Below are 14,809 nucleotides of genomic sequence, written 5' to 3'. Positions count from 1 at the left end.
AAAGAGGAAATGAAGGCCCAGAGAAGTAAAGTGGGTTGCCCAGGGCTGTACAGTGAGTGAGTGCCGGGGAAGATGTGGACCCAGGCTGGATGATCCCGGAGGCCCTGCTCCTAACCACCTACTGTATGATTATTCTCTGATCCCTTCCTCTATCCCAGGAAGCCCTCTCTGAATGCTCCAGCCCCCAGGCCCTACCCCACCTCCCAGCCTCTCCAAGGTTGACCCCCCCTCCGTTCCACCCCATCCCTATCTCTGTTGCCTAGGAGGGTCTCAAAAGCCCAGGCTGTCCTGCCCACCTCTGTGACCCCACACCCAGCACTGTCCTGGGCAGAGTCCACCTCTGTAGATACATGACAGCTCAGACAGAGAAAATCAGGACCCAAAGGAAGTCAAGAAACTGCCCAGATACCCAACGTGGTTGCCCCAGGTGGTTGCCCTGAAGGAAGACAAAGTCTCAGCCTCTCCTCTGCAAGCAGCAGGGACAGCCACTAGGGTTGGGCTGAGGCTGGGACAGGGTTTCATGTGCCACACTCCAAACTGGAGACTTTGCCAAGAGGGCAAGGAATACGGAAGGCCCAGTGTAGGGCGAAACCTGGAGTGGGCTCGCGACAGCCTGATCAGTGCGCCACTCCCCACTCTCTTTTACCATGTGGAGCCCCCAGAGGGGCCTCACCCCTCCAGCCACCCTTACCTGGGGCTCTGCTATCACAGCTCATGACTCCATCTTTGCAGTGGCTGCAGAGAGAGAGAGAGAGGCCCTGGGGTTAGCTGACTGGGTCACTGCAGGATCCTGACACCCCATGCCACTGCACTCGGGTCACTGCAGAGTTCAGACAGACATCCTCACTCACTTCCCCCTCCTTGCACAGAGCAGTGCTGGGTGTCCCTTCACGGACTCAGCAGCACTGTCTTCAGTCAGCAGCCTCCCTTTAAAGAGAGGACAAGAAGACTGCTACCTACGGAGCTCACCAATGGCCCAGGGATGGGATGTCACTGTCTCCAGGGGAATAGTCCACTCCCTGGAAATGGCAGGAGCACTGGTTCCTATAAAAAAAATGGGAGTGAAACAAGGTGAGCAGGCTCAGGAGCTGGGGCAGGGACTGCCAAAGACAGGGACCCCAACTTCAGCCAACCAGGGGCATAAGGACACAGGGAAAAGTAATAGTATCTACAGTGACACATGACACATCTCCAGTGAGCGGAAAAGCCAGTCTGGCACCAGGGATAGAGGTCACGGATGGGTCCCAGATTCAGAGCCATGCACCAAGCTTTGACAAGGACAGTCACTAGTCTCCAGACACTCCTGCAGTCAGCCTCATTTGGACTGAGGAAGGGAGGGGCAGTAAGAACAGGAGCACAGCTCCTGAGCCCAAGCCATGTCAGGAACAGGGCAGATATTCAGCTGGTGCTGCCTCCTGGCGCAGGTGTCCTGGTCACTCACGCCCAGCATCTATTCCAGTTGCTCAGTGCTGCACTGGTTGTTAAGTACATTGACCTCTGGCCAAGGACACCCAGTCAGGCCCTCCGCATACATTATCTCATTGATTCTTTACAGGGATTCTATGAGGTAGGGATTCTTATGCTGTCTTGCTTCTTTTGTGCAGGTCATCTAAGGGCAAAGGCTGTTTCCCCCTCACACAGCTCCCACAGAACCTGCTGATTATAGGCATGTGCAGGTCTTGGAGCAGGGCAGTGAGTCACGGACGGGACGCCGGAACTCCTCCAGCTCCAGTGCTGCTCAACAACCACCTCCCTCTCCCTATGTAAGCCACACAGATCCCCTTTGTTGGCAACACTCAACATCAAGGCGTGAGAGCCGCCAGGGACACGTCTGGATCTCAAGGGAGGATTCTATAGTTTGGGAAGGCCTATGAGTGATTCCTATTTACTCTAAAGGGGCCTCTCTCCAGCCCTGCCACCATTTGAAGACCACCAATTGAATATGTATCATTTTACAGATGGAGAAACAGAGGCCTGGAGGGGACCAAGGACCTTGCCAGTCGCCCCAGGATGATATGGGGTTGCTGCCTCCCACTATCCTCCTCCTGCTCTGCCCTCCAGCCACACTGAGAACAAGCTGGGCCTTGGGCCACCCCTCTTCCTGGAGCCCCTTTCCTCACTCTCTCAGGTCTCTGCTCAGACCTTACCTCAGCAGAAAGGCTTTGCTTCCAGGCCCACCTCAATTAACACACCAGGAACGGGACTCCCTGCTCTTACTCTGCCTTACTTGGCTCAACAGCTCTTGTTGCCACCTGTCCATTAAGTGTCTGTTCATTTATGTGTCTGTCTTGTAACCCTAGAACGTGAGCTCCATGAGGGCTGAACTCTGCTTTGCTCATTGCTGAATTCCCAAGTCCTAGAAATGTCTGGAACATACCAGAAAGTAAATAGATTCTGTGGAAGGAGAGGGGAATGAGGAGAGAGAGGCCCCTTGGGCTCTGTGGGGTTGTTGTGTCTTGTGACGAAGCTGCTGGAATGGCCCAAATGCCAAGGCTGAGGAGAGATCTGGGAGGGAGGCCCCAAGAAGGCAGCCCACCCACCTTACCCACCAAGGTCTGGCCTGCAACCATGAGGAGAAGCAGGGACACGAGAAGCCCAACCAAGTTCCCCAGTCTCAGATGCCCTGGAGTCCCCCAGCCTCACCTGCCCACCCAACTCAGAGGTCAAGCTGGCCCACTCACCGGGGGACACAGAGGTCAGCCTGGGTGTCCAGATAGGTGTCCGGTGGGCAAGCACAGCCCTCCACACACTCGTCCCTGCTCAGGTCATCGCCACCATCAACCCCACAGGCCTCAGGGCTGGCCAGGTCCTGGCAGGTTATGTCCACACAGGGCCACGCAGGGGCTATACCCTTTGGGTGGCCTCACAGGACAGTGCTGCAGTGGGCGGGGGGACATGCTTTGTCTCCCTCATCCCCACAGTTGTGTGGAGTGGGGCTGTCATTCTGATGAGGAGAATGGAGATCCAGAGAAGTTAAGACATTTGTCTGAGGTCACACAGCAGGTCAAGGTCAGAGGCGGGCTCTGAACCCAGATCTGACTCCAGAGTCCCACTGCCTACCAGTACGCTGGAATAACAAAGCAGCGGGTGGACCCTTCTACGAAGTTCAGCCTAGACGACCACTGGCAGGTCCTTTCCTCCAAAAGGCATTCCTCTGAGGTAGTGATATTGGGGAAGGGGTGGAGATTACCACCCACTAAGGCCCTGCACCCACCCCGTTACTCACGCATAGACACACGCATGAGCCCAGGTGTGTGGACACACACACACACGCTCCCACCCCCTCACTCCCCTGGCTGTGTCACACACAGGTTTTGGAGGTCAACTGTGCTCCCTCTAGCAGCCTGTTTTGCTCCCTTTGTCCCAAGACTCAGGAGTGCCCTCTCCCCGTGTGGCCACCGTCCCACTCCTCCCAGAGTCTCCTACACTTTGTGGGATCCAGTAGATCCACTGAGACCATCAAGTTCAGCTGTTCTCAACCCAGGTTGCACATCAAAGCCACCTGGGGAGCTTCTGAAAATGCTGATGCCTGGGCCCCACTGCCAGATATGTTGTCTTCATTGATACTCGATGTGGCCCAAATGTGTGAATCTTTTGAAAGTTCCTGTGGTAACTCTAATATGCATCCAGGGTTAAGAACCAGTGGGCTTGTCCAATCCCTTTTGGGGAAACTTTGGTTCAGAGAGAATCAGGGCTCTGCCCGGGCACACACCGCAAGTCACCTGCAGGGCTAGAACAGAACTCAGGCCTCCTGACTCCCAGTACAGTGCCTTTTTCGTTTATTCAACACACATTTGCTAAAAGCTTACTGAGAGTCAGGCTTTGTGCTAGAGCTGGGGGCACAGAGGTGATGATGAAGACATGGGAAGGAGCATAGCCCAGAGTCAGGGTAGGGACAGGTAGGGGCTGGCTCATTACACTGAAGTCGTGTGTGTACTCAAACCCCAGGGCAACAGCCAGTGGTCTTTCAAAAGGTGCAATGCAAGGTGGCTCTGACTAGAGTGGCGGAGGTAGTGACATGTGGGTGAATTTGGGATTAGCAGGACTGACAGGACTTGAGATGGACTGGAAGTAGGGGTGACAGAAGCAATCTTGAGTCACAGGTCACAGGTGTTATGCCTGAGTGACGGAGGGGATGGGGGCCATTGGCAGAGATGGAGGGCGCAGGAGGAGAAGCAGGCTCTGGGTGCAGTCAGGCTGGAGGAGACTGGAGGGCATCCCAGTGGAGAGTTTCGGGGACAGGGGACACTCAAGTCTGGAGCTCTGGCTCCTCCAGGCCAGTCTCACATGGGTGGGGCACTCACCACAGGCTGGCAGGCGGGCGCGGAAGTCAATGGGGAGCCCGTGGCGCCGGCACAGGTGGGCGTAGTGGGCCAGCGTGGCGCACAGGCAGGGCTGCCCGCAGCGGCAGGCGTCCCTGCGGCACTGCTCAAAGTAGGGCACAGGGCTCAGGAATGCAGAGCAGGGCGCAAACAGCTCTCCTGTGAGCACGCTGCAGGCCTGCACTGAGTAGGAGGCTGGGGCAGGAGGAACAGGAGCCAGGTGGTCAGGGGTTGGTCTACCTGGTGTCTCAGGACTCAGCCTCTCTCCCTCCCTACGGCTCAGGGGAGTGTGTGTGTGTGTGTGTGTGTGTGTGTGTGTGCGCGCGCGCACATGCAATATGGATGTAGGCAGCTACTTCAGTGTACAGCTGGCTGGGAAAGTATGGGTGTGGTTTAGTACACCTGAGTGTGAATATGTGGCTTGACAAAAATTCCTGGAGCTTACATTCTGGTCAAAGGAGATAGTCACTAAAAAATTCATACAGAAATTTCAAAGGTGAAGAAGCTAAGGAGGGAGAGAAAGCTAAGAAGCAGCATGGGGAGTGTGAGGTGAGGCAGGAGGAGCAACTGCGATTTGAATTCAGGCAGTCAGGAAGGCCTCAGTGAGGGGGTGAGGTTTGAGCACAAATCTGAAAGAAGTGAGGAACTGAGGCATGTGTGTGTCTACAGAAAGAACATTCCAGGAGAGGCAACTGCAAGTGCAGAGGCCCAGAGAGAAGAGCAGTCCTGACTGTGTAGAAAGAACAACAAGGAGGCCGGGCAGCTGGGCATGGCAGAGGGCAGTGGGAGTAGGAGGTGAGAAAGGGGAGATGGGGCGTGGGCAAAAAGGGCGGGGCCTGGTGGGGCCACAGGGCCGACTTCCGCTTTTGCCCTGAGATGGAGAAGCCAATATAAAGGTGTGTGTGTTTATCTGATAGTGGAAGAATATGAGGCTTCCTGCCTGCCTGGCCCTCACTGTCTCTCCTTTCGCCTCCCTGCTGCTCCTCCTTTTCTTATCACTCCTACAAATTTGGCCAGCACCCTCCTGTCTGGAGTTCCCTTTTCATCTCTCTCAAAGCAGTCCTCCCCAGCCCACTCACTCATGCCTTTCCTCTTCCTCCACCAACTCACCGGCTTGCAGGTGCACATCGCAGGGGTCCAGTGGGGAGCCAGGGATCAGCGGGGAGCAAGCAGAAAGCGTTTTCCAGGAATTGCCAAAAAGTTGTGGGGTGCTCTCAGGTACACCCACTGGAGACCTGTAGCCATGACATAGCCATATTCACACACTTGCCCATGTGGACCCAGGGGCACAAATAGCATAGATCCAGGTCAGCACCTACTTGCTCATATACACACACATAGTCATAATCTACATATCCATATACACACCCTCAGAGGAGCACATGTATTCATCCAAATACATAACATGTGTATGCACACACTCTCAACACACACACACACAGAGCACAAATATATGCCAGACATGCATATAGCCAAGGTGATCCACACAGCCACATTCAAACACATACAGTTATGGATGTACACATGCACGCACACGCGGCACACACACACACACACACATACACAACATTTAACAGGCCCCAAAAGGGCTCAAATTGGGCTAGGACCATACACTTGGCGGGGGTGAATGAATATGGCTTCATTCCCCACCCCCAGCTCTTCAGGTCAGAAAAGAAACAGGGACATCATGAAAAGTATCAAACCCCATGGGGGTAAGACTTTTTTCCTCCCCCCTTCTCCATGGGCAGTTCCTGAAAACTCCTTGGCTCACCCTTCGGCTCTCTCAGTAGGAAATTGTCATACAAGGGACAGTGAAGGGAGGAAGGGGGAGGAGCATGTTTCCTAGACATCACAAGTCTCCAAGAGTCACCAAACCCAGGTGTAGGTGTTGAGTGGAGGGAGGTCATGGTCTCTATGGGGCTCAGGTTCTGTCTGGCACCCACCATGCCCATATATTGTTCCAGGGCAATGAGTGCACTCATATTATGTAGGGCAATATTCTTACCCAGAAGTCACATTTAGGAAAGTGGCAAACAGCATACACACTAAACCAAGGTCTCCTCCTGCTATCTAGCCAGCTACCCTAACATCAGCCCTACCAGGCAAAGCATAGTAAGAATGCCACAGTTTAAATGTATATGCATTGAAAAGCTCTGAGCTTTATTTTGTTCTTGTTCTTCACAGCAAATCTGAATTCTCTTTTTTGGCTAAAGAATGCCTCCCGTGTTTCTTCTGCATCCCCTAATACATGTAACTCGAAGGACTGGCTAGAAACTCCAGCCTTTAAAATCAACCCTTTGTTCTCCTTTCGAGGAAACTTCCCAAGTTCCTAACCTATGTCTGTGCCCAAATATGTCAGCTCACAGAATACAGCCTTTCCCTGAATATTGGGAGGCCCACGGGGTGCCAACTCAAGAGCCTTCAAGTACCAGGTAGGAAAGGTATATGGGTTATACTTGCCTGGTGGGTTAGAAAGTGGGAATGTTAGTGTCCTTGGCTCATTAGGGGCTTACGCTCATCTAAAGGTGGTGTCAACCTCAATTAAAACAAACAAAACCATGAGCCAAATCAAAGTCCATCTGAGTTACTCAGTTTTAAGACCTCATTCTAAAACAGCATTTCTCAAGGTATGGCCCATAGACCTCCCATACTGGAATCTTACGGGTGCTTATCAAAAATAGGATTCCTGAGTCCACCCTAAATCTTGAGGAGCGGGACTCAGGAATCAGTGTTTTAACAAGCTCCTGAGGTGATTCCACACATAGAGGACTGTAAACTGCTGCTTTAAAGAAACATACTTAAATGTAAATGTAGAGAAATAAATAACTAATGGTGCATGCTGGGCACAGTGAAGGCCCACGGGAGAGACACTTAAGCAGTGCCTCTAGATACCCAGCCCTAAGGGGCCCATTTCCCCTCTTCTTCCGGTTCCATGGCAGGGCTACGTACAGGAAGTCGTCCTGCGTGTTGCCATTGAAGGTGCCGCAGAGGCCCACGGTGTCCTCCACCCATCGCTGGTCCACCTGCAGGTACAGTCGGAGTCCTTCACGGTCGTAGAGGACCCGCACGCCCACATTCGTCCTCACCCGCAGGAACACGGAGGACAGCCTACGGATCTCAAAGGCGTCTGGGCACAGAATCCGAAAGGGGAGAATGGGAGGGCAGCCAGTACACACCTCGCCCACCACCACCACCTGCCTGGCCCGCTCAGACTCCCACACCTGGCCCAGTCTTCGCCCCCACCGAAGCCATGCCTGCCATGAAGCTAGTTTGGGGAGGCTTGAGGAAACCCTGTTCAGTGATGAAATCAGGACCCAGAGATAACTTCCCATGGCAGCCTGGGCTGAGAAATTTTTTTTAGCATCAAGTGCCAATTAAAGCTTTGCTCCCACGAAGGAACTGGTACACGTTTCCTCCTCTAGCAGGAGGATTCTGTAACTACCCATTCTCTTCACAGTGGCTACAACACAGTTTTATTATGGAAGCTTATGATACAATTTTAGATCCAAGTGTAACAAATTTAAATTTTAGATTTTATTGTAGAACATTTTATACCCTTTATGGTTTATATTTATTTCTGCAGCCTGTTGACACCAGTGCATCCCCACTCCTCCCAACCTTGAGCCCCTGTTGTTGTTTTTCTTTCTTTCTGGCGCTAGGTTTTTATTTCTTAATCGTTTTGCCATTTTTGTTACGTGTGTTTTTTATGAGCTACACATAAATTCCTTGTGGAATCAGACAGTATAACAAGTAGTTAATAAACAAATTATGAGAGTCAGGATGGGAAACACCCACGCATATGCTCATGTTAGGAGAAGCCATCATACCACTAGGAAGCCCACTGTCCTGTTGAGGTGGGACAAAGACACATTTCTGGAGTCCACATTTTTGCAACCAAAGTGTCCCCTATCCTGACCTACCCAGTACTAGAATATGAGTTTTTGCCAGTGTAGCAGTCCTTTTAGCCAGTGGAGCCTGGGAAGAAAGGTCCAAACCCTCAGTTCCCAACTAGGTCTGTTGTCCACCCCAAACTGTACCATCTGTGTATGGTGGGATGATCTTGTACTGGTCAAACAGAAGGACATCCCCTGCCTGGGTCAGGGTCACCTGCCTCCGAGGGTCCTGGTGCAGAATCACTGACACTGACTGGACACAGGCTCCATCTTGGTTCTGTAAGGTCAATGGGGCAGTATTGGTCTGACCATCCTGCTGGATACAACAGAGCCCTCTAGGGGCAGAGACCCCAGCCCAGCTTGAGAGACAGTTTCCTCAGAATGACAGACAGAGCCCCAAGGATATCAGGGATCATCCAACCAAATGCCCTCATCTGGGAATGAGCAGGCAGAGGCTCAGGTTGGAGAAGGTTAGTAATAGAATGTGGTAACACTAATAAAAATGATAGTCAACTCTCAGGTTATCTGAAGACACAGAGCAGAGATGGAACCCAGATGGCCCAGAGTCCAGCCTGAGAAACACTGGCCTCCCACACCTCATCACAACCCAGAACTTTAATTTCATCCCTTTATGGGTATTTTTATACTTCGTTTCATGTGTCACATCCTGCATTCCACTGACAGGCAGGCAGGAAATGAGGTAATATTCTCTGGCCTCAGGTTCTGTATCTCTAAAATGGCCACACATTGGGCCCCTTTTATACCTCCCTCCACAGGAAAACATCCACACAATCATTCTTTTAAACACTTAACTGAGCACCAAATATGTGCAAGTCATACTGTATCAGACTTTATGGATTCAGTGATAAGACTAAGTTTCTGTCCTCATGGAAATTACATACTTGTGTGGCACACAGACATTAAATAAGTAATTACAAAGTTGATTATTCAATTATAATTGTGATCAGTGCTATAAGCAGGTGTAGAGTGTTAGAAAAGCATATGACTGAACCAGACTTAATCTGCAGAGGTAGGAAAGGCCTTCCTAGGGAATGATAATAACATAAAATTATCATAATAATAAAGGCCATAATAATACCACAATATTATTAGGATATTACAACCAACAATTAACTTTCATATGGAATTAGTATGTGCAGGTGCTGTTCAAATCTGTTTATATATATTCACTCACTGAACTCTCATAGCAATCTGATTAAGAAAGTATTACTAACATCCCCATTTTGCAGATTAGAAAACCAAGGCTCATAGAACGGTGACATTTGAGTTGAAATCTGAAGGATGCATGGAAGCTAGCTGGGCAAAGAGAGAAGAGGAGGAAGGAGACATCCAGGCAAAAGGAAAAACTTATACAAAAGCTCTGTTATGGGAAGTCGTTTAATGCATTCAAGGGCATAAAGAAGACCAAAGGGACCAGAACCCATCAGGCAAAGTGGTTTAAGATAAGGTTCAAGGCTGGGCACAGTGGCTCACCCCTATAACTCCAGCCCTTTGGGAGGCTGAGGCGGGAGGAAGGCTTGAGCCCAGGAGTTCAAGCCCAGCCTGCTCAACATAGAGAGACCCTATCTCTACAAAAATAAAAAATAAAATAATTTTAAAAGGTTCAAGAGGTAGGTAAAGGCCAGCTTAGGCAGAGCCTTGAAATATTTTTAGACTTAATTAAGTCCAACAGCCAACCAGAGAAAGTGAACCAGGAGAGTGACATAGTGAAGTGACAGAATGATCAGGGCTTGAAACTTTAAAGAAAGACATTGTGCAACAAGCCACAAGCATCCTTCTGAGTTCCTGCCCAGGAGGACAGGAAATCCCTGAAACAGTTCAAAATCATTGTGTCTAAAACATCATCTTCTTTGTTCAACCCACTCATCCTCTAGTCCCCTCTGGACATGTCACCTGTGTGGGAATAAAGCCCACATCCTTTAGTCAAAAGTTTCAGGTTCAAATGCTAATGTAACTGAAAGCTATGAGACCTTAAAGAAGTCACTTAAATTCTCCAGATCTCAGTTCTCTCCTCTGCAAAACAGAGATACAACAACACTTGCTTGTACCCAATCCTACCCAGTTGGGTACAGATTTTTAAATGTGCATAAAATATTTTGGAGGTTGCATTTACCTCCAAAAGCCCACAGAACTTCACTAAGAGTAAAACTTGATGTAGGCAAATTCTTACAACCATGTAGGAGGGGATCCCAGCATGAAATGTAGACGACAACAAAATAATCTAACTGCATTACAAATGTATGAAACAAACTCAGTGAAAAGAGTGGGAGGAAAGGTGTTGACATAAGTAACTTTGTAAATAAGTGGAATTTATTAGACTAAAGGCAAAAGGAACTGTGCACAAAAACTGTACTTTAGTTGATAAAGTTATTTCCTATAGAGGTATACATTAATAATAGGAATATACATGTATACTGGAATTGAACAATTAGGTAAATGGATGGTGTATGGTGAAGGCCAGGTTTCTTACTGTTAGTGTGAGTATTACAGACAAGCAAGAGGAGGAAGCTAGAATGATCCATGTGGAATGGATTAGAATTGGATGATCAGTATGAAGTCACATTTAGCACATATAGATACAGATGGTTGTATAGAGAAATATTTATAGTTATGGGTATATACAAAGATAAACATGGTTATGCATATACAGTCAGCTGTCCATATCCAGGGGTTCTGTATCCATGGATTCAACCAACCACGGATTGAAAATATTTGGAAAAAAATATGGATGTTCGCATCTGTACTGAATATGTACAGACTTTTCTTACCATTATTCCCTAAAAATATAGCATAACAACTATTTATATTAGCATGTACATTGTATTAGGTATTATAAGTAATCTAGAGATGATTTAAAGTATACAAGAGGATTAGCATAGGTTATATGCAAATACTACATACCATGTTACATAAGGAATTTGAGCACCTGTGGATTTTGGTATCTGCGGGGAGTGGGGTGCTGGAACCAGTCCCCCACAGATAATGAGGATATTTCCTTTCTCTGTCAGCTAAAAAGGCTTAAAAGAAGTCATACCCCAGTAGCAATGAGCACATCTCATACCCAGATCTTGATTCTAATACCATTGTCCAATAAAAGGAACCAGGAAAGCCTAGTAATACTTTTGGAGAAATGGATGATACTAGGACTGGGACGGAAACTACACAAGATAAGCCTGGTGCATCTAATAGGCCCAGAAAATAAAGATGTGAATGCACACACACACATTCAAGCTCCACCACCACCAGCATATACACACATAAAGATGAAGGTATGTCAAAGGGACACAGGAGTCAATTGAATGATCTCCCAGTGCCCAAAGCTGGAACAATTCAAGTAAGAACATAAAGGTATAGTGGATTATAACTCAAAGTATGAAATAAACAGCCATGAGTCTATGCTGATATAAATAAGTAAAGGGGAGAAAAGAGACAAATCTCCCTGGCAGAAAAGTTCTAAACAATGTATGTAGATTCTCTGCCTTCAAGGAGAGCGAGCATAACCTCCCACTCTGTAAGTGTGGGCTGCCCATAGTGACTTCCTTCCAAAGAGAACAGTATAGAAAGGGGGGAAAGGGAATAAGTTTACAGTGGAGAAACTTGAAAAATACTACCTACACCAGAAGATCAAGTTCATAATCAAGAGTGATAAACCATGTTGATCGTACATGCCATGGATAAGATGTGATGAACACGGCACTTTACCTCTGTGATCTTCCTCCCAAAAAACCATAACCCCAGTCTAACCATGAGAAAAAAAAATCAGACAAATTCCAATAGAGGGGCATTCTCCAAAACACCTGACCAGCATTCTTCAAACTTTCAAGATGATCATAAACAAAGGAAATCTGAGGAACTGTAACATCTATGAAGGGCCTAAGGAGACATGATGACTATATGTAACCTGGTACCCTGGATCAGAAAAATGACATTAGGTAAAAAACTATAGAAATCTAAATAAGGTATGCAGTTTGGCTAATGGTAATCTATTAACATCGTTTCATTATTTTTAACAAATGTACACTACTAATGTAGGATGTCAAGGGAAACTGGTCGTAGGATAGACAGGAACTCTAGGTACTATCTTGGCAATATTTCTGTAAAGCTAAAGATGTTTTAAAACATAAAGTCTACTTTAAAAAACCCTTTGAGGACTGCAAACACTACATAGATTCTGGGGTGGATGTGTTAAGACGCTGTGATAACATCCAACCCTAGGTCGGGCTCAGCTCTGCCTCCTGCTGGCTGTGGATTCTCAGAAATGCCCCAAGCCTCTTGTCAACCTGTCTCATTATATTTAAAATGGGGAGAATCATAACTACAACACGGGGTATGTTAAGACTTAAATTACATGTTGTTTGCAAAGTAATTAGTCAAAGTTCAAGGCACTGTGCAAATACTTTATCATTGTCATTATCATCCTCTGTGAATGTCCCCACGTCACTCCATGCTGGTCACCCAAGACTGCAGTCATAGCTTCATCTTTAACTTCTCTCCCACACACTCCCCACTTCACCAGACACAGTCAGTCGGTTGCCAAGTCCTTCTGCATCTGCTTTAATGGATCCTGGAATATTCCAACCTCGTTGTTTTTCTCATATAATCTAATCAACCCTTGGAGTGCTACCCTCTCCTTACCCAGGCATACTGATTTCTATGAATATTTTTAGGCTCACTTTTTAGGTCACTCAGACCAAATGCCACTTCTATCATGAGGTTTCTCCTGATCCTTTTTTCTGACCTGCAGGACTATTTCTTCCACAGAACTCGCCTGTGACGGCAGTGATTGTGTTGTAGCTTATATGGAAGCTGTCTGAAGACTCCCTACAGACCACAAGAGCCTGGAGATAGGATCAGGGTCTGATTACTCTGCGTAACCTCACCATGCCCAGCACAGAGCTGGCATAGGGCTGGCCCTCCATGGGCCCATCATGTGGGTGAAGTCACAAGGAGGAGAGCTGGCCCAAGGTGAAAAGAATCTGCTATCAAGAGGAACTGTCCCGCCAAGAAGAGGGTTGCCTCAGGCCAAGGCTGGCCCACCACCTATCAGAGACATGGTAGAGAGAAGGGCTGATGGCCAGGCGTGGTGGCTCACATCTATAACCCCAACACTGGGAGGCTGAAGCGCGTGAATCCCATGAGCCCAGGAGTTCGAGACGAGTCTGGGCCACATGATGAAGCCCCAACTATACCAAAAAAAAAAAACTAGCCAGGCGTGGTGGTATGTGCCTGTGGTACCAACTACTTGGGAGGCTGAGGTGGGAAGGGAGACTGAGTCTAGGAGGTTGAGGCTGCAGTGAGCTGAGATTGTGCCACTGCATTCCAGCCTGGGTAACAGAGTGAGATCCTGTCTTCAAAAAAGAAAGAGGGGGATACTGAGTAAGGGACCCTGAGGCCCAATAGCCCCCAGGATTCTGTGAGTGGGAAGGAGCAGCTGGGCTGTGCCTGTGTGTCCTGTCTTGTCTTATGCCACCCTCAGGATGTGATGGGAATGACCCCACTTTTGAGAAAGAGCAGCCTCCTGATTCAGAGAGCAGCCAAGCCAGGGCTGGGCCATTCTCTAGCAGAAAGAAGGGAGGGGGACACTCAGGCCAAAAGGAGAAGAAAGCCCAGTCCTCTGCCTCATCCAGTTCAGTCTGTGTTCCCAGGGCCATGGAGTGACACCTTCAGCTGATGCCTGCTCACATTCAGGGTCCTCAGTGCTAGGGGCTAGAGCAAGGCCAGCAGGGAGGCAGGACTCTGGGGCATCTGCCCTGGCTGTGGGTATGAGCTCCTGCTGTGATGCACAGGGAGGAGATTGGGCACAGCCCAGACTGGGGCTTCCAGGGTTGGCTGAGCATGATCAGCCCAGGGACAACGGAGTCTCTGCTGAGAGACAAACAAACCCCCATCTATCCCAGACTTGCACATTGGCCATTTTCTCAGTTATGTTCACAGGTGACTGACACAGCTCATGAGTCATGTCCTCCAGGAAGCCCTTCCGGATCCACTTCACACCTCTGTCACCCAGTGCCCAAGTAAAACAACAACAACAAGGAGTTCCCCCATGGAGATCCACCCTGTGCCCTCCATGTTCTCACAGCTGCTATAGCCCAGTTACAACAGTTCACTTGCCTGCCACGCCCACCAAACTATAGGGCCCAGGGAGGTGGAGCCATGTCTAATTCATCCCAGTCTCCAAGACCCAGCTCAGCTTCTGGTGCAAATAGGTATTCAATGTTTGCAGAAGGAAGGACAAAAGGATGGAAGGAAAGAAGGAAGGAAGGAAGAGAGGGACGAATGTTGAAGATGCAATCCAATGAAGCAGAGAAGATAAAAGTTGAATTTAACCAATTTTAGAGTTTCTTTAAAAAAAAACACTGAGGTCCACTCCATGATCAGGAATTCCAGTTAATAATGTATAAGGAAGCGATTTTTGTGTGCCATTCACACTGGTCTTTTTCACACTGTTTTGAGCTTACTGCAGTATATGTTTTGGGATTTTTCTGTAAAATGGGTGTAATTTTCCTGATACAGGTATGTAACAACAAAAGAAGTTGCCTGCATGCCGGTCCAAATTGTTCTGTATAAAGATGC

The 14,809-nt window shown here is 48.6% G+C and overlaps 1 protein-coding gene across 1 annotated transcript in view; it reads right to left on the bottom strand.

The window, feature by feature from the left end:
* The window catches only part of OTOG (otogelin), a 104,133-nt gene that overhangs the window by 72,759 nt on the left and 16,565 nt on the right, over positions 1 to 14,809 (bottom strand). Inside the window, 9 exon segments of the mRNA XM_017870066.1 lie at positions 692 to 735; positions 970 to 1,044; positions 2,682 to 2,818; positions 2,820 to 2,855; positions 2,857 to 2,876; positions 4,305 to 4,517; positions 5,433 to 5,557; positions 7,272 to 7,449; positions 8,360 to 8,492. Coding sequence (XP_017725555.1) covers positions 692 to 735; positions 970 to 1,044; positions 2,682 to 2,818; positions 2,820 to 2,855; positions 2,857 to 2,876; positions 4,305 to 4,517; positions 5,433 to 5,557; positions 7,272 to 7,449; positions 8,360 to 8,492 — 961 coding nt within the window.

The sequence above is a fragment of the Rhinopithecus bieti genome, unplaced genomic scaffold (genome assembly GCF_001698545.2).
Source record: "Rhinopithecus bieti isolate Rb0 unplaced genomic scaffold, ASM169854v2 scaffold_986, whole genome shotgun sequence".
Taxonomy (NCBI): Eukaryota; Metazoa; Chordata; class Mammalia; order Primates; family Cercopithecidae; genus Rhinopithecus; species Rhinopithecus bieti.
Note: the sequence above shows the minus strand (reverse complement) of the source record. Positions and strands in the feature narration are given on the sequence as shown.